Raw genomic sequence first — 22835 nt, 5'->3', positions numbered from 1 at the left:
GTGAGGCTTCATTAGACAATGACAAAAATGCCCAGGACCCAGGCTCCTCTTCTCTCGAATTCCAATCCTCCCACGTTTACCCTTACTCCAGCCAGGATCATGGTTCTGATTCGTCCGCCTCAATTTATTCCAGCTCTCCACCCCCAGAATCCAACTCTTTTGGCTTAATTACCCCCATTAAAGAAGGTAGACTGGGAATGTATGACTTGAAGTGCTGACACATCGGAAGATATGATGGTCCAGATCCTCACTACCCTTGTTTGTTCTCTAACATCTTTCGGCCTGCTTCCGTGACCGTTGCGCTGGGCTTCAACAGTCCCCAGGCCTGCATTAATTAATCTTGTTGCTCCCAAAAAAAAAAAAAAAAGCATCGACCCGGGGAATCGGGTACCAAGAAGCAAGGATCACGATGGCATCAATGTTCTCGCTCGTATCCAGAACCATAGACTCGAAGCGACCCTGTCGATCTTGATTTTCCCAAGCACCTCTAACCATGTCATTCTGCAACGTCCAAGTTGTCACCCTTCCAATAATTAGAGGAAACTCTAAATACTGTCCCTAAACCTCATCGCCACTACCACGCCGCCACTCTTCATCTTCTAGACGCCTAAAAACAGACCACCCCTGACCGGAAATTTGGCGTGTCCTCTTCCGTCCAACGATGCCTCTTGTCACCAAAACCCGTGCATTCCGGAAGCGCAATATGCTTCATCCTCTTAAGGTTTCGTTGTCATCTCGGCATTTGCGTGTGATCGCGTCCGGCATTTCAAAGTGTGACATCGCACTCTCTCCCTTGCCTTGCCGGCTTGTTCAGCATATTCGGAGCCTCACATAAGTTCCTCGAATAGGGTATTACTCCCACTTACGGATAATAATTGCCCAGGCTAGAACGACGCGTCACATCGGTGATCTGCTCGTACAAGGACTGACCAAGCTATCGGGCCTCAGGTGGGATATGTGCCCAAAAAGGCCCCCAAGTGACATTCAATTTCAACATTTTGTAAAATTCTCTTGAACCCTTGACCATGTGTATGATCAACCGGACCTTTGCTGCCGTTCACTTTATGCTTCTTGTTCCTCGATGCACTATTTACTGCTAATATGCTTATACATATTTATCCGTCTTAAGATTACACCTTAAGGCTTCACGCCGTCCTTGACATAGTAGATGGCACTTCCGGTTGCCGGCCGGCTCACCACAACGGCCCCCTTCTTCTGTTCCTCCGTCAAGTTCTTCTTGGAAAAATACTCCCGCTCAAGGGCCTGTGTCACAGCCTCGACTTTATCCGCCGGCACCATGTGCACACTGCAACCTCCCCAACCGGCACCGGTCACACGGGCTCCGTAAGATCCTTCCCGAAGGGAAATAGCACAGATCTCGTCAAGCTCGGGACAGCTGCACTCGTAAAAATCCCGGCATGATACTTGGGTTTCGTTCAGCAGCGAACCAAGTTCTTTGTTGAACTTGGTTGTGTCGGTAGCTCCTGTGTGGACAGGGTTCTCGAGCAGCTTCATGAAACGAAGAACTCGGTGTGCCTCCCTGAACACATGCAGAGCTCGCTGGCGGAGCTTGAAGCGCTCGGCACGTACTGGAAGCTTGGACATGAAACGCTTCTCGAGATCCTCGACCGTGATGTTCAGAGCCTTGGCTACCTCCTCCCGTGTGTATCCCTCCTCCTGTGTCAGGGTCTTCTCAGTGATCTCGATCAACTTCTCTAGCTCCTCCTCCTTGGTCAGGGTCTTGGCAGCGGAGTAATCTGAGCCGCTCTGGTGGTAAAAGAAAGTTTCATGGAAACCTCCGAGACTGACGCCCAGGGGGCCTGCATCCTCGGGGAGTTGTGTGCCGGGTGGATTCAGAACCGCGTTGAGGTAGGATGCAGCAATGCTACACTCGACTACACGAAGGTTGTAGTGGATGGGGCCTGTGACCTGCTTGTTTGATGTGACAAAGGACTGCACGATAACGAATGTGATTTCGGGATTTGTGGGAGGGAAGTGAACTGGCTTAGCCTTGAGGCTTGGACTGAATGAAACGAAGGTAGCGGCACCCTTCTCAGAGAAGACAGAGGCAGCTTGATCCATACTGTTGGGTCATTGTTAGTGAGATTATGATCGTTGTTAAAGGTCAATGTTACATACCCTCCCGAGTTAACTCCTACCGCACGCTCGTTCACGATGGCAAGCTCAGTCAGCTCAGTCTTGTCCACCGTCTTCTCACCATTGGCCAACATGATAGCTAGTGAGCTCGTGCTGACCACAGCAGCACTTGAGCTAAGTCCTCCACCAACAGGTACAGTGCCATCCATAAGCAAATTCATGCTGCATGGTTTGAAATCCTTTCCATACTTCTTCCTCAACAGGTCCAGCACACCCTTTAGACCACTCTTGAAGTAGTTGGTCCATTCTAGCTTGGTTGCGTCGATTGAAACATCCCCGTCAAAGGGGACCTCAAAGTCAGCGGCCTCAAACTTGTCATCCTCAACGTTGGCGATGCGGATGCGAAAGGACTTGGCGTCTTGGGCGGCGGGTGTAGCGGAAACGGCGAGAAGGGTGTCGGCAGTAATGGCCATGGGCAGCACCGAGTAGAGAGAGTAGTCAATGTGCTCTCCAATAATGTTAACTCGTCCAGGGGAGCGAGCGACGAAAGAAGCAGCATGTCCGTAGGTAGACTCAAACTTGCTGAGAAGGTTATTCCATCGTGGACCCTGCTCAGCGAGCGCCGCAGGAGGATAGATGTCGCTCAAGGCGTTGGCAACGGGCACGGTACCGGTCATGATGAAAGTGTATGATACAGTATATGTTTGCGATTGGCTTTCTTGCTTCAGAAGCGACAATTACGAGTTTTTGTATTCGTCGCAAGCTTTATCGCGTGAGAAGCTGTCGTTGCAAGGTTGCTAAATGCCCCGCTATTGCCCCTCGGGGGATCGTGGACCAGCTGTTGATGATATGACGTAGATTTCTATTGTCGCAATTGAGTTTCTGTGGTTTTGCTATTAAAGTTGTCGCAAAGGTCGGGTACCTTATATATGAAGGGCTTCGTGATCCTAAAATGTGTCAAAAACTTGTGTTCAAGGACAGTCTGAGCTGAAAATTCTCATTAAACACTTTCACATCTTCTCTTTGACCCCTCAACAACCCCCGAATATATCCCCACCTATCGGCGTACAGCATGAGAGCTTCCCCAGAACGTGTAGCGCAATTGATCGTGTGGTCAAGTTCTCGGCGCTTTAGCGAGCGCCGTAACGGCTAAGTTGCGAGACGGAGTGGTTCTGCTGTGGGGTTGGCGTTTCTCTTTGCGCAGAGATAGGTGCGGTTGTCAAATGGTCGGTCCGTTATAATAGCTCATCTTATGGATGTTGCTTGGGCTAGAGAGTGCATCATGCCGATGCCCGGGGCCTTTTGAGACACGAGAACTCATGATACGAACAAAACTCCGAAATATTACCACACGATACCGTAGATTTTTGAAGCAGCCAAAGTCCAGGGTATCAATCAACTCAATTTCTTCAAGTCACACTAGCAACGAACTTGCGCTACAGACGAATGCAAACAATGACGCGTGACGAATACGGCCATGATCATGACCTGTTGTTTGGGCATTTATTTGCAAAAATTCACAGACAGCTGACTGCCAGTGCCTAGACAATCTGAGCTTGTGCTCTGTGAACTTCAGCAGGATTCAAGGCTTTCCGTGCTGAGTTCGTTTACTTACCCTGTAAACACATCTGAGCATCCCCGGGAGCTTCACTTTAGCAAATCGTCGGCGGTTCCTACATCAGAGGTGAAGCGAGAGAAGGCCTCAAGATGAGTTACCCAACCCAACAGCTACAGCCCTTCACGCTGTACATGACGATCTCCGTTCCCGAGGAGCCACCTCATACCATTGCTCATATTTACGATGTCGACACAAGCAATATCGAAGTTGTACATCTTCGAGGCTTAGAGGGAACCTCACAACATGTTGTAGGGTCCGAGAAATTCGAATGGGGAGTCTACTGGCACCGCGAGCTTGGTGATGGGACATGGTACAGCTTCCGCTTCACCCCTCCTGAGATGTACAAAGGACCGCCAGGACTGTACCAGCCTTGGATCTACAGCCAGGCCACTGTGAAGCAGTCGCCACGCCTTCATCACCACGTTGTCGGACTCGTACGAATCATACGCGTCCCCGATACCATCGGCTCTGGTATCAAGGCTTACCTCGACTGGATGGCTCCTCTGATTGCTACCAAGGCGAAGCGCGATGACCTTTGGGCAATGTCGGTTTGCCTGCGAACGCGAAAATACGCGGCTAGGGAGCGAAAGACGGAGGACAAGGGAGTAGAGAGATTTGATGCCACTCTATTCATCGTCGAGTCTATGCAGTTTGCCTATCGTGAGGTGTAGTACGCCTTGGCTGGACAGCTCCCGCGGCCCATCTATGTCCCAGACACCGGAGTCGTGAAGGGTCACTGAGAAGCGAAGATGCTTCAAGACCCGGAGGAATTTTGAGTTCCCAAGAGCTGCGACAATAGTAAGTTGAGAAAAAAACTCTTCAGAAGATCACAAGTCTGACCAGTTACCAGTCGTTCTTCAACAACCACCACGTGGCCGATCCATAAGAGCACATGCCCGAAGCGAAAAAAGAAGGTCCTGAGCGAGAACACCTAATGGCCAACAATTTTTGGGAGGAATTACATGGGACGAGAGAGATCATGAGAGGACGCGAGTAACCGAGGCTGTCTTGAATCTAGTCGCCCCTCTATCACCCACTGTCTGCTCATCCTGTTCAGCCCTTAACGAGAAAGCGGGTTCGGTGCGAAAAATGGCAGCACGATAGACTGTTCATGATTCGTTGAAACGGTCGTTATTGGTCGCTTTCATAGAAAACCAGGAAATAATAAATACAGGCCTTTTTTTCGTCAGTGATTCATCATGAGCCGCGGGTCACCGATGAGAAAAAGCAGGGAATGCTGCCACGTGATTATCCCCGAGCCAACGCCCACTGGCATCTTCGTTCCTTCACGCCTCGACCAAAGCAAAGAAGAAGAAGAAATCAACGAGGAGAACTAACCACAGTCTTTAATATTTTCGACGAGATACAGTCAAGATGGGACATCATAACCTTCGTTTCGACGGCGATCCTCACTCGCTGAGTGGAGTTTGGAGTCCCCCTACCAGCAGGGCCAAGTACGACGTCACCCTAGCTGTCAATGGTATTGATGGTTCACTAACTTTGATCACAGCTTTTGTGAGGAAGACTATGCTGTGACATTCTACCTGGCCGAATTCATCAATGCATTGACAAACGTTATGTACGGTAAGTTCTTGTGTGACGCCGCAAGACCCGAAACCTTGGCTCCAGCTGACCTTTCTGGCTTGTAGTTTACTTGGCTCTTCGGTCCATGTATGGCTCGCGTAGTCGCAGTCGTGGATTGTTTGATCCGAAATGGGACTTTATGTCTGTTTCGCTCTTGATTCTTGGCTTTGGGTCATTTCTCTTCCATGCGACTCTTCGCCAGACGTTGGAATTTGTCGATGAACTGTCAATGCTATTGCTGTCTTGGTCGATGCTTCGTTCCCTCGTCATCTTACGACAGTCTCCTCAGAACATTCGCTACATCTCGATCGTCCTGGCAGTCTTCTTCATTTCCTTCTCGGTATTCTACGTTAGATCTGCCAAGATCATTTATCAGGTCATCGGCTTCTGGGTTTCGCTCATCGTCATCGGCGTGCGTGTTCGCTATCTTTTCCACTGGGCCAAGCCAACATTTCCCGAAGAGAATGTACGCGATTGGTCTATCCGAGTATGGACTGCAACGTTCACCTGCCTGTTTGGCTATTTCATTTGGAACCTCGATCTTGAATTCTGCGCTGAGCTAAGGAACTTTCGACAGCGCATTGGACTACCCTGGGCTTGGCTTCTTGAGTTCCACGGCTGGTGGCATATTTTGACGGCTCTTGGTGCGAGCCAATTCATGAATGTGGTGAGAGAGGTTCGCGAGGAAGTGAGTCGGGAAAAGAAAGAATGATTGGATAACCAAGGCGCATGGCGTTGGATAGGGATGCAAGCCATTTTCACCGGCCAACCGGGGGTATTTTGGTCCACGAGTTATCAGCGAGTGAGTTCTTTGTTCTTTGTATATTATAGACTGTAAAGCGACATGTCTGATAATAGGGTTGAGCCGCGAGTCTGCACCGACAAGCAGCTTTCACGAAATACTTCGTTAGAGCGCTAGAAAACACAAATATCGCGAACAAGTTGTCTTGGCCTTGTTCAACGCCGGCTATGCGTGGTACATCTCTATGAGGCCCGGGTAACTTCTGCACGTTCAAGGATCAAGGAGATATTGAGCTAATATTGCAATTGCTGGCCGGTTACGTGAGAAATGCTTACAGCCGTAATACGAGCTGTCGTTTCTTGTTTCGCACCTGGTGGCATCGAGATGAGCAGGTATCAATATCTTCAAATGATGGTTGATCTTGCGTTGACAAGGATCAGATCTTGAGCAAGAATGCGCAGGATAATGATACAATATCTTGGATTTGTGTAACTGAGGCGAATATCAGACATTAGACGTCACTTTTGGACCCTGAGACACTTACCCCTCCATACCCCGCTGACCTGGGACAGCCTAGGCCCAAGACACAGATAGACGGTGCAAGAAAAAGAGCGAAATGACTGTTCCGCTGGAGTATAGTCAAGGAATTGAATATATATGTAAGAACTGACGTTTATAATAGAACCTGGGAGGTACTTAATGTGAGTTGAGATTTGGAAACTTGGCTGAGGCCAGGCACTCATGAACCGAACTTATCTACACATGTTTCTTCAAGCCCAAGACGTGGTTTTTACAAGCAAAGAACAACTTAGACTATAGTACTGAATCGCTAATGATCTGGAAACGCAGTTCTCCATCGGAACTCGGTGAATTCCATTCCATTGATCTTCCGACGTAGGAAAGGAAACACTAGACTGCACCAATCATCAAGTACCATGATCCTGACTCCCCACGTCATTCGACGCCTCCTAGCGAGGTGCACCAAGTAGTTACACTCAGTTGGGAAGATCTGCTGATGGGAATGGTTAAGCTTGAGAAATCGAGCCATTGAGGAGCCGTTTCAGGCGGCCAAAGGGAAACTCAGGTTGGTGTGAAACTGCGCCAACCACTGATTTTGACCCGCCGTGACTCCTTCTTGCCCACTGTCAGTGAATCAGCCTGGCCCTCTACCGTCATTTAAAAGAACCTCCCCTCTTATCCACCCGCTATTTTCCTTCTCCTCAATCAACTCTCCACATCTCAACTTCACCTCACAAACTCAAAAACAAACAAACAATCTTCAACACCAACCTTCAAAAACAACCATCATCATGTCTGGCTGTGGATGCGCTTCTTCTGGCTCTTGCGGCTGCGGCTCCAGCTGCACCTGCGCCGGCTGCCCTGTAAGTTTTCCCTGGTCTGGTGCATGTCTCAACGGACCGAGGACTAACGTATACCAATCAAGCACAAATAAACTATTCTTCAACGCCTTCGATGGGAACCCTGATGGATGGGACATGGGGAATGGGAACGCGGACGGTAGTTAACGATGGATCCACTCATTACTTCTTGTCGGCACTAAAGTGCAAGTCTCAGAACTAAATGACGATCACAAATTGCAGTCTAAAGGCTCGACAATGATGTATCATGCTTGTATTGTGAATGTGCTATCCCAAACTCAGCTGGTGGCCTGTTTCCAACTGGGCCAACAGATCTATCTCTACCAACGATTGTCTGAGGATGGGAAGAATGCTAGAACTGGACTCAAAGCCATACTATGCCAGCCTTCTTTTGTTGTTAACTTGGCCTCGAATTCCCCTTCTTCATCCACATATACACCCGCCATGGATTCCACCTCTTGAACATCCTGGACAGGCCACTTCGACTGGTGACGCTGCCCTCTTTCGTATGCTATCAACATAGCCTCTCGTATCAACCTCGCACCATATAGTATCGCAGCTATGACTGACATGGCAAAGCTCGCCTGTGCGATTTGGCAATACCCTTGGGTTTTGTCCCAAGCCGCAGAACACCCTCTGGTTAGGTACCAAGGATGTGGACTTGGGTGTTCAGGATCGGTAAAGTCGCTCGACGTTTGACCCGCAATGCTCACTGCCCAGAGCGCGAGAAGGATCGTATCGTAGATGTTATTTACGTAGCGGGGGAGGTATCGAAGATGTGACATGGCGGTGCGGGCGAAGAAGACGACTATCCCAAGAATGGCGATGGCGAGGTTCGAGGTGTAGAGTCTAGAGACGCTTAACGTCAGTACGCTTCCTATCAAAATGCCTTAGAGTATCAAGTCTTGGGATATCGTACCTTTGACTCCAAATCAGAGGCACTTCGGGTGGCTCTTGATGGTTGGCGTAATAGTAAATCCGCTTATTAGGATTGGAGTTCCATCCTTGTTCGCCACCGTTCTCCCATAGTCGTGATCTGAATCCTACAGGATACATGAGACTAAAGAGAGTCACTGCTGTGATCGAGATGGCCAACTCAGCGAGGACCAGTGCGAATGGTGTCTTGTGCGTAGGCGCCATGGTTGGGAGTTCTTGCGACACCACTCCTCAAACACCGAGAGAGGCGGGGAGCATTCTTTAAATGAGTTTGGGTGGGAGTTCAAGGTGCATTAAGAGTAATACGGTGACAATCAGTGGACAGGGTGTGTTGTTTTGCGGTCAAAAGCCTGCTTCACAACCTTGCGCTTTCCTGGTGTCGAAACTTGCTCATACTACCGCACCAAAGGATGACATTGGCATCTTGGAATATCGTACAACACAACATATGGAGTAATACTATGGTTACCTGATAAAATCCTCTGCTCACAGCAGATGGGCCACAAGATACTCTGTTGGTACAGTGGATGCTGTCATGAGGGTGAATGTCAAAGTGCGCCACGATGTTTCTCCACGAACTTAATATGCGGTTCTACCAACTTATCAGACATCACTAGCTCCCGTTAAAGGTCCAGGAACCCGGAAATGAAAAAGGTTAATGACGGCAGGGGTATTGGGTAAAGCTCTTTACGATGGTCAAGTGACGGCCTGCAAGTCGTTCACGTCTACTATGTTCCACAAACAGCGTGCTATTATCTGTTTTGGTACACCAACAACCCTGGGCCCAGGTGTGAGCTCTAAGTGAGACAGATAAGATCTTTTGTCAACATGGCGTCCGTCTGAACAAACGAGAGTGTGCCACGCTGAACGCTGTCGCTCCCAATCACCTAGAGATGCATGCTGTTGATAACAAGCATGACGAGTGCTGCTACAAAACTATCGGTAAGTGTTAGACATGATTGAATCGTCCTAGGATAATCGAGTTATCAGGCTGGAGACCTGACAAAGCTGATATCAGGCATATCCGTTCAACGAGGGCTCGATTGGCGTTCACCAGGACTGGTCGTTTGCAAGGCATGGTCCCCTCGAGGTTTGAAGAATCTTGTGATAAAGACATGTTTAGCTCCTAGCAATTCTAATATGAGCCTAATCTCCCATTAGCCTTGTAGTATCTCTAAGTTCAATAATCTTCTTGTAATATCGAGGTTGTTTCCCATGAGATAAGAGTTTTGGTGATTTTGTCTCCTCTTCCTCGCGACCTTAGCTGATTCATCAGCTCAATTGTAAGGTAGATCTGGAAAATAAGCTCATAGGTTTAATTTGGTAGAAGCAAAAACTCAGTGCTGATGTATCAATGAACGTGAGTTGTGAAAAGATACTCTTACGTTGATTGGTTATTTCCGAGATCGTCTCCAAGCATGATTCCGAGGCAAGTGGGAGTTATTCCATGGTGATGTCAGGCTCCACTCCAGCTAGGTCAGCCCGCCGCGTCCACTGCCGTGCCACATCCAAACATCATCAGCACAAGACAAGGCTTTCTTTTGTTCCCTCATTCATTACTGGAACCGACTTTACTTTCGCAATACACCGGCCATAAAATGCAATAGAAACCGTTCTTACCGAAACCGCTTTCACTTTTACAACCACCATTCTACCCGATCGGCACGCGACCCAAGGTTGCTATTCAACCATGCCGTCAGAAACCCAATATACACCCGGCATAGCCGCTCTTCCTCCAGCGAAACCCGCCGATGCACCCCGACGATGCTTCATCTGCCTGACCGACGAAGATCCCTCAGATCCCCCGGGATCATGGGTCGACCCCTGCGGATGCACCCTCGAAGCCCACCAGGACTGCATGCTTTCATGGGTAACGGATTGTGAACGTTCCAACAAACCTCTCCAGTGCCCAGTATGCAAGGATCGCATTCAGCTGGAAGGACTATGGGATCCTATCGTTGTTATGACGGATGCCATCGCAAACAAGTTCACTCGCGCGAGTCCTTTCATGTTGCTCTCCTCTGTCACACTCGGAGTGCAGTTCAGTCTCCAGATGTATGGCGCTTTCGCTATGTGGGCTTTCTCAGGCCGCGAGGCTCTAGTCGACTATGTTCTTGGTCATGAGATCTGGGTTCATGGGGAGGCATCACGGATTTTGATGTCTGGGGGTGAAAGACTAGGCAATGCACTGGTTTTAACCAACGTGGGACCGGCTCTGCTGGTCGGACAGCTTATGCCATGGTTTGGGAACAAGATCTTCCTGTCTACGGCTTCACTGGTAAGTTAGGGTACTAGCAAATAATGACAACTACTAACAAATCACTAGTATGGCGTTTATCAAGTCATGCATGACGACACCTTCTTGACCTGGCCTCCTTCACCCCAACTCGCGATGGCAGTGTTTCCCTACGTGCGGTCTGCCTACCTCAACCTTTGGCGCGAATTTGTCTTCCCTTATGAAGTCAACCTCAATCGACAGATCATGGGGCTTCCCCCAGTCGAACCCCGACGAGATCAGCCTCCTGCCAACGAGCGACAACCCGAACAACGGAACGGAGAAGGCGGTGTTGTGGGTTTTCTAAATGGGCTCATTGAAGCTCTCGAAGGCGATGACATCGATGAGGATGGCCAGGATGATGCTGGCGCTGGCGGCCGAGACGCGGATGGTGAGCAGGGCGGAGGAGTTGTTATCGAACTGGTCATCGAGGAGGTTGATAGAGATGACCAAGAAGGCTTTGATGTTAGGCCAGCAGGACAAAACGAAATGGCTCCACAGGGACCTGTCGACGATGCACCCGCGCCGCGTCCGGCAGAGGAGGAGGCTCAAGGGGCAGCAGACGAGCCTCATGACCCAGCCCATGCTCCTGAAGAACCGGCCCATGATGCAGTTGCCGTCCCAGCTGTTGTACCTGATGCAGGAAATGGGGATCAAGCTGCTCAACAAAACCAACATGAAGCTCCCCAAGCGCCGCCCGCCCGCCGACCCGGTCTAGGAACGATTCTATCCGGAGTATCCAATGCCATAGTAAGCGCACTGATCCTTCCTGGTGTGTCGTTTGCCATGGGTGAGCTTCTACGCCTAGCCCTACCTAAGCAATGGACTGCTGCATCTTCCTTTCCGCGGGGAAGCACTATGCGTCCTGGACTGCTCCAGCAACAATGGGGGCGAAGTCTCGTCGGTGGGTGCCTATACGTGGTACTCAAGGATTTTCTTAGACTGTATACCAAGTACCGCAAGGTAGCTGCTATAGGGAACAGGAAGGTCAAGAACGTTGACAGAGCCCGACGACGAGCTAGGAAATGAGAAGCTCGAGATGGGTAATGCCTGCCCTGGAGAGAGGGAGGGACGCTGTCATAATGATTGCATTAACCGGCGTTATGGATTTGTATAGCCAGGCCAGGGGCTTTTGCTTCAGGAGTGAAGGGGCATTGCTATAGCGAGATACTACAGAGATATACCAGAATAAACCATTCGACTCTTTAAGCCACGGAGACATTTAGATTCGCAGGAAGTTTATATGTTGATAATACTTTCATTGGCCAATATGATACGACGAATGGCAGCCTCTCAGGTGAAACTCTGCTGCATGAAGTGCTATTCCAGCGGGCATTAAAAGTCAAAGTATAATTATTTGGTTACGAATATCATGGATCTTTGGGTATACTTATATCGCTAAGATTAACTGTCGGGTGTCGTTCCCCCGCAGCTGCAGCACAGATTCGGTTGCTCCCAGGCCCCACGTGGAACCTTCCAGCCCAAACTCCACGACGCCTCAACCGCGGGGCCCTTTTTTGCCTGCACTTCTGAGATCTACCTTGACCTCCTGCACACCGAACCCTACCCGCTTCTTGTTTCAATTGGATCTTTTCTATTAGACTTGTATCTTCTGCCTTCCTTCCATTTATTTTCCACCTCCCGTCTAAACCTGTCCTTCAGGTTCTCTCTATTCGCCATGGTCAGTGCAATCCCCCGCAGTATCAAGCACGACTGCACTATAGACTCGTCATGACTCTTGACATGGCTAATACTCTCCTGCAGGCGTCTACTCACAACTCCAAGCAGCGCCTGGCGCTCGCTATCTGCGATTTCCTCTCCGCTTCGACAAATGACGGCACTCTCACCGCTGACGACAAGGACTCCATCGATGTGGCTATCAACTGTATCGCCGAATCCTTCAAGGTCGATCCCTCCGATACCTCCGCTGTCCAAGCCGCCATCGGATCTCAGAACCTCCTCCAGATCTACTCTGTCTTCGAGAAGGCCCGCGCCGACAAGCCCGCCGCCGCTGCTCCTACACCCGCACCCGTCGAGCTCACCGACGAGCAGAAGAAGGAGGCCGAGGCCCTGAAGTCAAAGGGAAATGCTGCCATGGCACAGAAGGACTACCGTGCTGCCATCGACTTCTACACCCAGGCTCTGGCTATCAACGCCAACAACGCTGTCTACCTCTCCAACCGCGCCGCTGCCCACTCGGCCAACAAGGACCACGCTTCCGCCCGCTCTGACGCCGAGGCTGCCGTAGCCATCGACCCCGCTTATACCAAGGCCTGGTCCCGACTTGGTCTTGCTCGCTTCGCCCTAGGCGACGCTCGTGGTGCTATGGAGGCCTACGACCGCGGTATCCAGCATGAAGGTAACGGTGGCTCTGACGCTATGAAGAAGGGCTACGAGACGGCCAAGCGACGTGTTCAAGAGATGGAGGCTGAGGAGGACTCTCTTCCCCGTGCTTCTCCTAGCGCCGGTGGTGATCTCGGAGCTGGTGGCATGCCCGATCTTGGTAACCTTGCCAGCATGTTCGGCGGTGGTGGTGCTGGTGGCCAGGGCGGTGGTATGCCCGATCTCGGTAGCATCATGAGCAACCCAATGTTCGCAAACATGGCCCAGAAGCTCATGAGCAACCCTGACCTTATGAACAACCTCATGAGCAACCCCCGTCTACGCGAGATGGCCGATCGCTACTCTACTGGTGGTGGTATGCCTGATCTGAACAGCCTCATGTCCGATCCTCAGATTGGAGAGATGTAAGTTACCCATTTTGCTCCCGTCACTATTCATAGTCACTGACTCAATCTTCAGGGCCCGAAACATGATGGGCGGTGGTGGCAACCCCTTCGGAGGTGCTGGTGGTCCCGGTGCCGGTGCCGGCGGTGCCAACGGACAAGGCGGTTCGCAACAGTAGAGGTGGAATTGTGCAAATAGGGCATCTTTTTTATATACCATGGTTGCTAGGTGATACCTAAGGGTGACGATTCATTGAAGAACATGAAAACGAAGCCGTGCGCATGCTCCTCTTTCTGTATTAGCTTCTACAATAGAAACAGTAGCTATTATTATGTAGTCCATTTCGGAAATGATATCGATATGTGATGCACTCACCATAAGTTGTCTATGGAACTCGTTTATACGTGCGAACTACTACTCTTCTCCCCCATTACCAAGTATTTAAGCCCTCCTGCGCTCCCAGTTTATGTATGCAGGTTGGGCTGGCCTTGAGAAGAGAGAAGTGTAGTCAGTTGCTGGAATACCAGGCTTGCCATCAAGAGTCGACAGTCTGAAGTTGCGCACCAAAGTCGCGACGATAACGCCCAAGTTGACATAAGCAAACTTCTCCCCGATGCAGCGATGCCGACCAGCGCCAAAGGGTAAGTATGGGCTCTTCGTTCCTTTAGAAACAGCGCCGTAGCCGTAGTCAATGACATCGTCCGTCACGGCCTCCTCCTGGGGTTTGTTATCCCACCGATGAGGATTCCATCTCTGGGCGTCCGTGAAGTGTTCTTCACTCAACGCTGTAACAGTTGGTGAAGCGAGGAGAACCTTGTCTGTGGTGATGGTGTAAGGTGATCCAGGTGCTTGCATAGGTCTCTTAACCTTTCGCAGAATGGAGTGAATGGAAGAATGAACACGGAGTGTTTCTTTGACGACATTCTGAAGAAGGGGAAGCTTGTCGAGGTCGGTGTACTGAAGGGGAGGGAGAACACCATCAGCACTCAAGTTAATGAGTTGCTCTTGGTAGAGTTCCTCAGCAATGTCAGTGGATGAAGCCAGATGTAGTATGATCCATGAACTAGCAGATGACGAAGAGTGTTGTCCAGCCATGAGAAGGGTGATCATCATGTGCGCGATCTCTTTGTCCGGAATCGGCTGCCCGTTTTTGTACTCGCAATTCATCAGGTTGGCGATCATGTCAGTTCCTTTCTCCAAGTCCCCTACGCCTCTTCTTCGTCCGTTAATGATGTCCATGTAGATCTCTCTCATCTTTGCATGAGCAGCATCTCGACGTCGGTTATGAGGCAAAGGTAGCCAGGGGAACAGGAAGTTTACAGGAGTGAAGCCTAGGTCAAGGTCATGATACAGAGCTGCAAACTCAGCTGTAAGCTTCCGTCGAACTTCTTCGCCCTGCAGAGAGCGAGCAGCAGTGAAGATGGTTATCTCAGCCATTGCCTTGGATACATCAACTGTGCCAGACTTTCCAGAGAATGAAGGTACAGCTTGGATGTACTCCAGAACCTCTCGCTCGATCAACTGGACATGGGACTCGAGAGCCTTTTGTGTAAGGCCAAACTTGACAAACTTCTTTTGCTCCATGAGCTTCGAGTTGGGACAATCGTATACGACATCACTACCAAAGACAGGCGTTGTCAATGGACTGTAGATTTCTTCGGCGTTGGCGTCCTGAATTCGACTGTTGAGAACAAAGTCATTGCCGTCAACACCAAGACAGGCAACGATTTTTCGACCGAAGAGGATAAAGGTGAAGACATCGCCGTGCTAGGAAAGAAGTCAGCACCAGAATTGAAACGTAAGGAAGACGTGTGCTCAACCTTTTCTCGACACTTCACAAAGAAACCATAAGGGTCGAGTCCATAAGCAACAGCATTCCCAACGAATGGAAGCCAGTGGAACACTAACGGAGGTTCGTTGGCATTTCGAGGGAGCTTCTGGTATAAGACGTTGAGAGTGATGATAACTAGGCAGGAAGCAAAGGCCCATAGAGGGTAGTATAGGAGTGAGAACATTTGGCGAGAGAAGAGATGGCTGGGTTGTTGGATGAGTTGTGAAGTTGAGGGAATCAGGGAGTTTATATGGACAGAAGGAGAGCCAGATCTCTTCTAGGAAAACAATACCACCAGTTCCATTTTGATTCTTGTCTCTCAACCCGGACTGGCTTCAACTATCCCATGAATGCGAGCCAGGCTTCGCCGCAGGTCAAAGTCTTGGAGCGTACTGTCGGTTATCACATCCTGATACGCAGAAGGATTCGCGTCCTCAATCTCGACCAATTGTTCTTCTCCGATCGTAAGCCTGAATCATCACTAAACTGGGTTTGTTATATGTTTCTGGAGTTGATATCTCTCTTTTCACCGCATAGGGAGGTTGTATTGATGCCGAATACGTTTGAAGGTTGTTCGCATTCGTATTCGTACTTGGCCTTGTGAAGGAGCTGAAGCTATATCCACTATACATCACAATTTGTTCCGGGGAATAGTCGATTTATAGAGAGAGATTCCACTCGACTTGCAGAATCAAAATTAGTTTGATAATAAGGGTTTTGTTACCCTTTGTGTATTGTGTTGTCGGAGCTGGGTTGGTAGCCCCCTGATCAAGACATGCGTCACGGCCAACAACCAGTTACCTTATAATGTCTAGCAACTGCAAAGCTCAGCACATACGACCATAGCTATCAGACAACTCGGGATCCCGTTCGCTCTCCGTTCGATAAACTGATAAGTGCTGAATTAGTAGTTGGGTCGGTGACGACCAGCGAATCCTCGGTGTTGTATGTTTTTCTTTTTGCTATTCGACTCTATGATCGTTATATGCTATATCTAAAAACATATGACTGATCGACATCTGATCCTTCATCGCTTCTTGAACGGCGTGTCTCTTCGGTAGTGCCATGAAGTGGAATCGCCATAGACTATTTCATACCCAAACACTCCCTCAACCAAATTCAAAATTGCAGCAGCAGATATGTTGTAGATAGGTCCATATCTGTTCTCACAATGCAGGGTGAGCTTATCACACTCGAGTCCAAAGCCAGAAGCGGCGTGGTTGAGTGTGATCTCCACCGCAGGAGGCTAGGATGTGTTAGATATGTCTTTCTCAAAATGCTATGAACGAGGGTGATACTGACCTTATCTACACGATTGACGTTGGTCTTTGTCCATCTTTTCAAGTACTCGGCCAAAACTTCCAAAGTTTGGCTGTGACTACATTCAATTTCAATCTTGCAGCTCCTGTTTGATGCCGAGGTATACACGAAGAGATGATAAGGAGCTTGCTGGAAAAGTGCACTAGGCTTCGGCATAGTGTTGGGGTCTGGGAGATAATCAACAGCTGGTGCTTTATCGCCTGTTTGTGGAGGTTTCGCAGGCTCTTCTTCTCGATCTTCTGCTCCAACATCTGCCCATTCATCACCCGTGGTGGAGTGTATGGGCAACGTCTTGGACGGCCGATTTTCTTCGAAGCATTCAAGGAGCTGTTCCTTAAATAGACCGAAATACTGAGCTGGCTGGTGTATCAGATCTTTGGGGATATACAGAATGAATCCAAGTTGTGCATCGGACCACTTGGTTGAAGGTCGTTGATTCTCTGATACCTGCGATATACCATGTCAGCTCCGAACCCGCATCAACTATGAGTAACATACCTCAACCGCCAAGTTCAACCTCGAAGTCAGCTCTCTGACTTTCGTAAGGACAGTGTCCGTCCAAGCCTCATGAGCTTCATCATCAAGCAACTCGGTGAGTGCTTCAAACCAAACATGAACGAAGAATGCCACTGAAGAAACCAGCTCGCCCTTGTCTTCCCAAAAGCTCCCCAGCTCGGACACAAGAATTTGCCATTGCGGTTCACAGTAAACATCAAGACCGAGCACGTCTTTCAGTTTTTTCATAGACTCTTGAGCACGACATTCGGGCTTTTCCCAATTATCGCGGATCGAGACTTTGGCCTTCAGAGGGCTGATAGTTGCGTGAATCAGTAAACCAGCCAATGAGAGATAGGCGCTGTCCAGGCCAACTTACAGAGACATGGTTGATGCTATGCTATAGAATTGAGAGGTCGACCTTGAGATGAGCAACATCCACGATAAAGTGAGAGATGATGAAATGAAGTCAGATCTCCATTATTATTTACCTGTCGGTTAAGTGAACCCCTGAAGTTGATACTCCTCTTTCTGCCAAGGGAATGCGGCTTCACGCTGGTCGGGGTATCACACGCTAAGCAGCGCTATGTTTTCAGCTGGGCGTTTTGGCGTTGTAAGGCAGATTAAAAAACCAACCATCACCGCAATTTCTCCCCAACATTCCTATCTGCAGCCTTCCAATAGGGCCTAGGCAGCTACACGCAGGGTCCTCAATCTAGGCAGCTCTCGGCATGGGGAAAACGCCATGTGGCTATGGGTAACTTGGTCAACTCTGCGAAATGCATGTTTGCCCTTGGCTCCAGCACGTGCTATTGGCCACAGGCTGGATTGAAGCCTTGTCATGGCAATGGTTGGCGTTGTCAAGTGCTACACGCTTACAACTTGACTACTGTATACACAGTCTAGCTTCAGATAATACCGGCACATCAGTTGCCGGTTGAGACTCTGAGACTAGGCTGATATGGCAGGTCGTCAGGGGTTCAGATGCCAGAAACGAGCATAAAAGCCAGTCTCGCACCGCAAGACTCTGATCTGGGTATCAGAAACTCTCTAAACCAGTCAACCAACTCACAACTAAGATCTCCTTCTTCTGTCATCATGTCTCGACTTCCACCTGCTGAGAAACTACCCCTTGCTGTCCGCAAGAACAGTAGGTATCTTCCATAGACCAGCCGTGATGATATCACTAACAAGGCTCCAGTCCGAGACAGCTGGGAGAACACCAAGGAGGACCACGAAAAGAAGCTCTCAGAGACTCTTGGTCAGCCATGGACTATCAACATTGATCCCAAAGCCCTCTATCCTTATGCCGAAGAGGGTTCCTGGGGCAACACCTCCATGGGTGATCTCATTGTCAGGTTCGTTTCCCTTTTAAGCCGCCCGCCTTGGTCGTTATCAGCAAGAAGCATGTCTTAGTGGATCAAGTGGCCATCGTTAATAACTTGCTAACTGTTACCTCTTCTGTTTAGCTATGTTGAGGGCGTTGAATATCAATTGAAGTACTTCATTGAACAAAATGGAGATGGGGCTAAGGATGAGATTAACGAAATCTGCTCCGGCCATGTCCTGACCATGGACTTTGATGAGAAGAACACTGTTTCTTACTGCGGAACCAAGGTTGGTCCTGAGGGTGAACTCATCATCCTCTTCACCAAGGGCAACTTGGGTACCAACACCAACTATGCTGCTGACACCAACAATCTCACCAAGGCCTTGAACGAGGCTCCTTCTACTGTTCGACCCATGAGCTTTGTTGCCAGGGCCTCTATCAGGAGCGACTATGACCCCAACGTTCAGCAGATCCAGGAGAAGCTGAACAAGATCCTCGGTCAAGAGATCACCATCGTGCCTAACTTTGAAGCTAACTTTGAAAAGCTCAAGGGCAAGGCTAGTGCTGATAGCGGTTGGGAGCAAAACTTTGGAAGATCTCATTTCTCCTATCTTGAAGGCTTGGTCTCGCAGCTTGAGTATGACAAGTTCGGTGAGGATGATATGCTTCAGGAGGGACTCCTCGAGGCCATGGACAAGCATGCTGTTCATGTCCGCGTTGTAGACAAGACCAAGAGGTCCTACAACGAGACTGTCATAGAAGACGGTATTCTCTACCTTCAGGTAAGAAGTTTTGCATGTCTCTTTACGATATAGGTGGGAGCTAACATGGATAATAGACTACCCCTTCAGACTTTGGTGTTAATGTTCATCAAATTTCAAATGATATTGTCAATATCCTATAGACTAGAGGGGCCTCCATAGCTTACACTAGACAAGGACATATCTATTAAAGGAATTGATACATGGTTCTCGGGCTTATCATTTAACCAGCGTGCTGAAGTTTGAGAAATCCGAATATAGTAAGATAATCAGAACGGTAGAGTGACAAAGTGTTTAGTGATTATGTATAATGCACAGTAAGGGGAGAAGTCCTTCTTGTCGCTGACGGTGTCTGGTTAAAGGCAAAAGATATAAGCCGGGAGTCTGATCCGTTACAGGTGGCCCTGCCAGACTGGTCACTGGTCACACAATGCAATTGGGGCGATTCTTGGCGAGCATGCGCGTCGTGGGCGTCTGGAGCAGAGTCATCGGCCGAAGCAAAAAGATTGAGTCATCCTTATCAAAGAACAAAAGGTCAGGACCGAGCGTGGATCGAACACGCGACCTAGGGATCTGCAATCCCTCGCTCTACCGCTGAGCTATCGATCCCTGACTTATTTTTGTTTCTGACGATGTTGGTTGTGCATATATGTCTTAGATGCGGACGTGGCGTTGAGGCACAAAAAAGGACACGACGCCAAATCGTGGGGTCGTTGTGTCGGCAAAAGAGAGGACCGAGCGTGGTTCGAACACGCGGCCTAGGGATCTGCAATCCCTCGCTCTACCACTGAGCTATCGATCCTGTTCTTGTTAATAGACGTCCTAACTTTGATATGTATCCATTCCACTTAGACGATATTTCCAGCGAGGCTTCAGGGTAAGAAAAATATTTTATCCTCCAAAGTTGACCTGGAAAGGTTTTGGTGTTGGTATGTCCAGTCCTTAAACTTGTGAAGAATGAATGATGATGAAAAGTCTGCGTTGGAGTTGAACTTCGGCTGTGGTTATACAGACCTATTGTGTCATTACACCCACAATTGCGTGCCGGGGTTCCCGTGATAATCATGGATCATGTCATTGTGTTTGTCTCGCGCAGCTTCTCACAGGACGATTGCCACAACCGATGGCACACGGCCAATTATCGTGATTTCACGTCGGCTTTAACAGCAAGCTACCGCCAAAATCTTTCACTGTAAACACAGACCAGCGTGTCATAAAAGCTTACATAAAATAATAAACAATCCCCAACAGGCAAATTGTTGGTATTCCCAATCAGTTGAAGGTTTGTAGTACAAGTATTTTGTGAGGTGCTGTAAGTGCTTAGAACAGTAACCGCGTGCACAGTTTTTAACGATATGCCTAGTCGACTAAGTAATAACAGTAAAATGGCCGAGAAAATGCGGATTCTATCATCGAAAATGTTTTATCTATTTGACTGTTGCATAGCCATAGCCTACAGGCATCTCAGAGCTCTCGTGCTTGACCCCAACCTGAAAAGTCTGCCAGCCAACAGTCCAAACTTTGATGCCCAGCAGACGCACAGAGATATCACCAACAGCGCTTTGACATGGAAGCGACCCTTCAATATTAAATATATTACTCGAATCTCCTGCTGCGCCTACTTATTGACCAAACCTTACTGCTTCATAACGTTCCATTCCTACCATCACGAAGTAAACTGCCGCTTAGCCAATATTGCGGACCGAAGTGCATTCAATTTCCAGGGAGGTATGAACTCGACCCAAAGCTTGAGTTCTCGAGGGAAAATTTTCCGAGTCCCCCTCTCTCCCTCTTCTCGCGGTGACGAAAGTGAAGTGTCGATCTCTCTTTGGCGAGATTGGACTCCAGTTCCGAGCCAACTTGGCGGATCCGAGGAGATGACAGGATGAAATATGAGATGATCCCACTGTATAAGTTCTGTCTCATCAATGAATATTGGGAGCACTTTGTAATATCACACGTCAATGACGTCGAAGCCGTGATTTGGTAGCATCGTCCCGAGGGTAGCTGAACTCGAGTCCATCGCAACCCTGTCAATGTCAAATGACCAGCAAGGCAATTGGGCTCGTCCAAAAGGAGTCCAACTGTCCAAGAAAGTTCAAGAGGCGCACTCTGAAGGGGGCAAGTGACAGACTTCGAAACATGAACAGACAAAGCCGTTGTCCTCAACTAGTTCGCAAACGATGAAGTTTATGAACCAGCCCAGAATTATCAGGTCTAGATCGCGAATGGGGCTTGAAGGGACTATGCTATTCAATATCCTCATTGGCTAGCCATCTTTTGAAGCTCTGGTGTTACCCGTAACTGGCAACATTTGTGTTAGCGGCAGCAAACAACTCCTGGAACTCGCGTCCAAGTGGCTGAGCTAGGGTATTCATCTAGACCGGACGCTTCAAAAGCCGTTGCATGACGATATCACAAGTCTCAAGAAGGAGAAAGGAAAAAAAGGACAAACAACCCTTTGACCCAGCCGGAATAAACTCCCCCTTGACTTGCCGAGGCAGAAACGGAGCGCATTGCCTGATATGTCGAGTCTTTACTCAAATGGGCGACTTGATTCAAAGGGTCGTGCCCTTGGCGGAATAGTGCAGTCGATCTTGTGAGCAAACGGGTTAGAGGGAGCTGATCTAAGTGTTGATCTGTATGACTGCCGAACGGTTTCTGAGGACTCTGAATCAAGCACAAACAGACTACGAATGTTGAGAATTCTCTGTTGGATGCAAATATTCTCGTATTAAGTTCGTAAGCTGACTGAGATGGTCAAAAAGAGTACTCTGTCGGAAGTTTACAGCGCCACATTCTGATTGTACCATGTCGCCGTTGGGACGGCATTTCCACTTTTCGATCCGCCAAAGGATGCAATTTCTGGGGGCGAATATTACTGCAAGGGTTCAGCAAGGGTCCAAGTATTGGGATGAAGACTCGATAATGCCTCCTCAGCAGGACTATTCGATAATATTTGAACAAATATTATCGATAGAGGAGGCTTCAACTATAGCGATAGTCGAAGAACCTTCCATGCACACTAGACTAGAAGCATTTCTGACTCGAGCAGCTTCTCTTCCTTTTTCCTCATCATCTTGGCGTCCCCGCTTGAGGCTTTGATTCGTCTGTGCGTTGGCACGAATGAAACCGAAACAAACGGTTCTGAAACAAGTCTGACGTGTGAACTGTCTCTCGAAGAAAGTCTCTCTCTCTGAATTCATCCAGTCTCATCTAGACCGAGGGCTCGAAGAAGAATACGAGGACAAACCACGCCGTTCAGATGCCACAAGGAATGCTGTACTCTACGTGTTGTAAGTCTTCCCGTTTCAAGAGCAAACACAGCAACTTCAACATCTCATGGCTCGTGTGACGTCAGGCTCAGACTTTGACAAGAGACGCCCCTGATGATCATTGCGGAGCCCATCCAATGGCTTGGCCCTCTTCTCACGACATGTCGGTGCTTTCGTATTGTGATGCGCCGTCTTGACCAGACTCCGAGCTAGTGATGTGCATTAAATATCCCCTTCTGTAAAAAGATGCTCCATAGTAGTCTATAGTCCCTCTCCCTGATCGTCCTGTCTCTCTCCATCCTTTTCCTCAGCCCATACTATCTACCCGATATCTTGTGCATCCCCTTCATTTTTATTAAATCCCTTCTCCCCGTTTTTCGGTATTCCATCCTTTGTTCCCATTTTCGACAGAGGAGCAAACAGTTATCAACACTCGTTTCAGTTGTGAAACCAGAGGAAAGCTGT

The 22835-nt window shown here is 49.0% G+C and overlaps 9 protein-coding genes and 3 non-coding genes across 19 annotated transcripts; 6 read left to right on the top strand and 6 right to left on the bottom strand.

The window, feature by feature from the left end:
- Positions 1 to 374: 374 nt before the first annotated feature.
- On the bottom strand, positions 375 to 4904 carry FOXG_11551 (galactokinase). Of its 4 annotated transcripts, none has more exons than XM_018391231.1 (4): positions 4556 to 4901; positions 3020 to 4502; positions 2140 to 2959; positions 375 to 2083 (listed from the first exon to the last, which is right to left on the bottom strand). In XM_018391231.1, the coding sequence occupies exons 3-4, from the start codon at positions 2772 to 2774 to the stop codon at positions 1138 to 1140; spliced, it is 1581 nt and encodes a 526-aa protein (XP_018249833.1). In that variant the 5' UTR covers positions 2775 to 2959; positions 3020 to 4502; positions 4556 to 4901; the 3' UTR covers positions 375 to 1137. The 4 variants fall into 4 exon arrangements, with proteins under 4 accessions (XP_018249833.1, XP_018249832.1, XP_018249835.1 ...); XM_018391233.1 differs by having other exon boundaries at positions 856 to 2083; positions 2140 to 3660; positions 3713 to 4502; XM_018391232.1 differs by having other exon boundaries at positions 856 to 2083; positions 2140 to 4502.
- On the top strand, positions 3805 to 4386 carry FOXG_11550 (uncharacterized protein; the record flags this gene model as incomplete). The annotated part of the gene is made up of 1 exon (XM_018391229.1): positions 3805 to 4386. One exon carries the CDS (start codon positions 3805 to 3807, stop codon positions 4384 to 4386), a length of 582 nt encoding a protein of 193 aa, XP_018249836.1.
- A 480-nt stretch (positions 4905 to 5384) lies between the features above and the next one.
- On the top strand, positions 5385 to 6011 carry FOXG_11549 (uncharacterized protein; the record flags this gene model as incomplete). The annotated part of the gene is made up of 1 exon (XM_018391228.1): positions 5385 to 6011. The coding sequence occupies one exon, from the start codon at positions 5385 to 5387 to the stop codon at positions 6009 to 6011; it is 627 nt and encodes a 208-aa protein (XP_018249831.1).
- Positions 6012 to 7437: 1426 nt separating this feature from the next.
- On the bottom strand, positions 7438 to 8707 carry FOXG_11548 (uncharacterized protein). Its single transcript, XM_018391227.1, has 2 exons — positions 8340 to 8707; positions 7438 to 8269 (listed from the first exon to the last, which is right to left on the bottom strand). The coding sequence occupies exons 1-2, from the start codon at positions 8558 to 8560 to the stop codon at positions 7741 to 7743; spliced, it is 750 nt and encodes a 249-aa protein (XP_018249830.1). The 5' UTR covers positions 8561 to 8707; the 3' UTR covers positions 7438 to 7740.
- Positions 8708 to 9861: 1154 nt separating this feature from the next.
- Positions 9862 to 11926, top strand: FOXG_11547 (uncharacterized protein). The gene is made up of 2 exons (XM_018391226.1): positions 9862 to 10634; positions 10683 to 11926. Exons 1-2 carry the CDS (start codon positions 10047 to 10049, stop codon positions 11658 to 11660), a joined length of 1566 nt encoding a protein of 521 aa, XP_018249829.1. The 5' UTR covers positions 9862 to 10046; the 3' UTR covers positions 11661 to 11926.
- On the bottom strand, positions 11924 to 15687 carry FOXG_11545 (cytochrome P450, family 51 (sterol 14-demethylase)). Of its 5 annotated transcripts, none has more exons than XM_018391221.1 (3): positions 15179 to 15687; positions 13734 to 15125; positions 11924 to 13663 (listed from the first exon to the last, which is right to left on the bottom strand). In XM_018391221.1, the coding sequence occupies exons 1-2, from the start codon at positions 15371 to 15373 to the stop codon at positions 13800 to 13802; spliced, it is 1521 nt and encodes a 506-aa protein (XP_018249824.1). In that variant the 5' UTR covers positions 15374 to 15687; the 3' UTR covers positions 11924 to 13663; positions 13734 to 13799. The 5 variants fall into 5 exon arrangements, with proteins under 5 accessions (XP_018249824.1, XP_018249825.1, XP_018249826.1 ...); XM_018391222.1 differs by having other exon boundaries at positions 11924 to 13647; XM_018391223.1 differs by having other exon boundaries at positions 13734 to 15687.
- Positions 12021 to 13932, top strand: FOXG_11546 (protein phosphatase). Its single transcript, XM_018391225.1, has 3 exons — positions 12021 to 12312; positions 12396 to 13378; positions 13434 to 13932. Exons 1-3 carry the CDS (start codon positions 12310 to 12312, stop codon positions 13534 to 13536), a joined length of 1089 nt encoding a protein of 362 aa, XP_018249828.1. The 5' UTR covers positions 12021 to 12309; the 3' UTR covers positions 13537 to 13932.
- Positions 15688 to 16025: 338 nt separating the features above from the next.
- On the top strand, positions 16026 to 16141 carry FOXG_20559. The gene has a single exon (XR_001936414.1). It is a non-coding gene; the product is annotated as a 5S ribosomal RNA (ribosomal RNA).
- Positions 16103 to 17716, bottom strand: FOXG_11544 (uncharacterized protein). Its single transcript, XM_018391219.1, has 4 exons — positions 17384 to 17716; positions 17008 to 17320; positions 16492 to 16956; positions 16103 to 16435 (listed from the first exon to the last, which is right to left on the bottom strand). Exons 1-4 carry the CDS (start codon positions 17440 to 17442, stop codon positions 16217 to 16219), a joined length of 1056 nt encoding a protein of 351 aa, XP_018249822.1. The 5' UTR covers positions 17443 to 17716; the 3' UTR covers positions 16103 to 16216.
- Positions 17717 to 17776: 60 nt separating this feature from the next.
- On the top strand, positions 17777 to 19413 carry FOXG_11543 (uncharacterized protein). Its single transcript, XM_018391218.1, has 4 exons — positions 17777 to 18154; positions 18206 to 18362; positions 18474 to 19116; positions 19173 to 19413. The coding sequence occupies exons 1-4, from the start codon at positions 17989 to 17991 to the stop codon at positions 19236 to 19238; spliced, it is 1032 nt and encodes a 343-aa protein (XP_018249821.1). The 5' UTR covers positions 17777 to 17988; the 3' UTR covers positions 19239 to 19413.
- A 219-nt stretch (positions 19414 to 19632) lies between these two features.
- FOXG_20558 lies at positions 19633 to 19704 on the bottom strand. Its single transcript has one exon. It is a non-coding gene; the product is annotated as a tRNA-Cys (tRNA).
- A 121-nt stretch (positions 19705 to 19825) lies between these two features.
- On the bottom strand, positions 19826 to 19897 carry FOXG_20557. The gene has a single exon. It is a non-coding gene; the product is annotated as a tRNA-Cys (tRNA).
- Between the last annotated feature and the right edge of the window lie 2938 nt (positions 19898 to 22835).

This window comes from Fusarium oxysporum, chromosome 10 (assembly GCF_000149955.1).
Source record: "Fusarium oxysporum f. sp. lycopersici 4287 chromosome 10, whole genome shotgun sequence".
NCBI classification, from domain to species: domain Eukaryota; kingdom Fungi; phylum Ascomycota; class Sordariomycetes; order Hypocreales; family Nectriaceae; genus Fusarium; species Fusarium oxysporum.
This window is presented reverse-complemented; position numbering and strand designations above follow the sequence as displayed.

What these genes read in the sequence shown, in the direction of transcription:
- FOXG_11551 (XM_018391230.1), bottom strand. Translation starts at nt 2,774, where the DNA reads ATGACCGGTACCGTGCCCGTTGCCAACGCCTTGAGCGACATCTATCCT. An exon ending in GTAGGAGTTAACTCGGGAGG is followed by an intron (nt 2,084 to 2,139) that starts GTATGTAACATT and finishes ATGACCCAACAG; the next exon opens with TATGGATCAAGCTGCCTCTG.
- FOXG_11548 (XM_018391227.1), bottom strand. Translation starts at nt 8,560, where the DNA reads ATGGCGCCTACGCACAAGACACCATTCGCACTGGTCCTCGCTGAGTTG. An exon ending in CCTCTGATTTGGAGTCAAAG is followed by an intron (nt 8,270 to 8,339) that starts GTACGATATCCC and finishes AAGCGTCTCTAG; the next exon opens with ACTCTACACCTCGAACCTCG.
- FOXG_11547 (XM_018391226.1), top strand. Translation starts at nt 10,047, where the DNA reads ATGCCGTCAGAAACCCAATATACACCCGGCATAGCCGCTCTTCCTCCA. An exon ending in TCCTGTCTACGGCTTCACTG is followed by an intron (nt 10,635 to 10,682) that starts GTAAGTTAGGGT and finishes ACAAATCACTAG; the next exon opens with TATGGCGTTTATCAAGTCAT.
- FOXG_11546 (XM_018391225.1), top strand. An exon ending in GATCCTCAGATTGGAGAGAT is followed by an intron (nt 13,379 to 13,433) that starts GTAAGTTACCCA and finishes CTCAATCTTCAG; the next exon opens with GGCCCGAAACATGATGGGCG.
- FOXG_11545 (XM_018391220.1), bottom strand. Translation starts at nt 15,373, where the DNA reads ATGTTCTCACTCCTATACTACCCTCTATGGGCCTTTGCTTCCTGCCTA. An exon ending in TTGTGAAGTGTCGAGAAAAG is followed by an intron (nt 15,126 to 15,178) that starts GTTGAGCACACG and finishes CTTCTTTCCTAG; the next exon opens with CACGGCGATGTCTTCACCTT.
- FOXG_11544 (XM_018391219.1), bottom strand. Translation starts at nt 17,442, where the DNA reads ATGTTGCTCATCTCAAGGTCGACCTCTCAATTCTATAGCATAGCATCA. An exon ending in ATAGCATCAACCATGTCTCT is followed by an intron (nt 17,321 to 17,383) that starts GTAAGTTGGCCT and finishes CGCAACTATCAG; the next exon opens with CCCTCTGAAGGCCAAAGTCT. An exon ending in GGTTGAACTTGGCGGTTGAG is followed by an intron (nt 16,957 to 17,007) that starts GTATGTTACTCA and finishes GGTATATCGCAG; the next exon opens with GTATCAGAGAATCAACGACC.
- FOXG_11543 (XM_018391218.1), top strand. Translation starts at nt 17,989, where the DNA reads ATGCCAGAAACGAGCATAAAAGCCAGTCTCGCACCGCAAGACTCTGAT. An exon ending in ATGGGTGATCTCATTGTCAG is followed by an intron (nt 18,363 to 18,473) that starts GTTCGTTTCCCT and finishes TCTTCTGTTTAG; the next exon opens with CTATGTTGAGGGCGTTGAAT. An exon ending in ACGGTATTCTCTACCTTCAG is followed by an intron (nt 19,117 to 19,172) that starts GTAAGAAGTTTT and finishes CATGGATAATAG; the next exon opens with ACTACCCCTTCAGACTTTGG.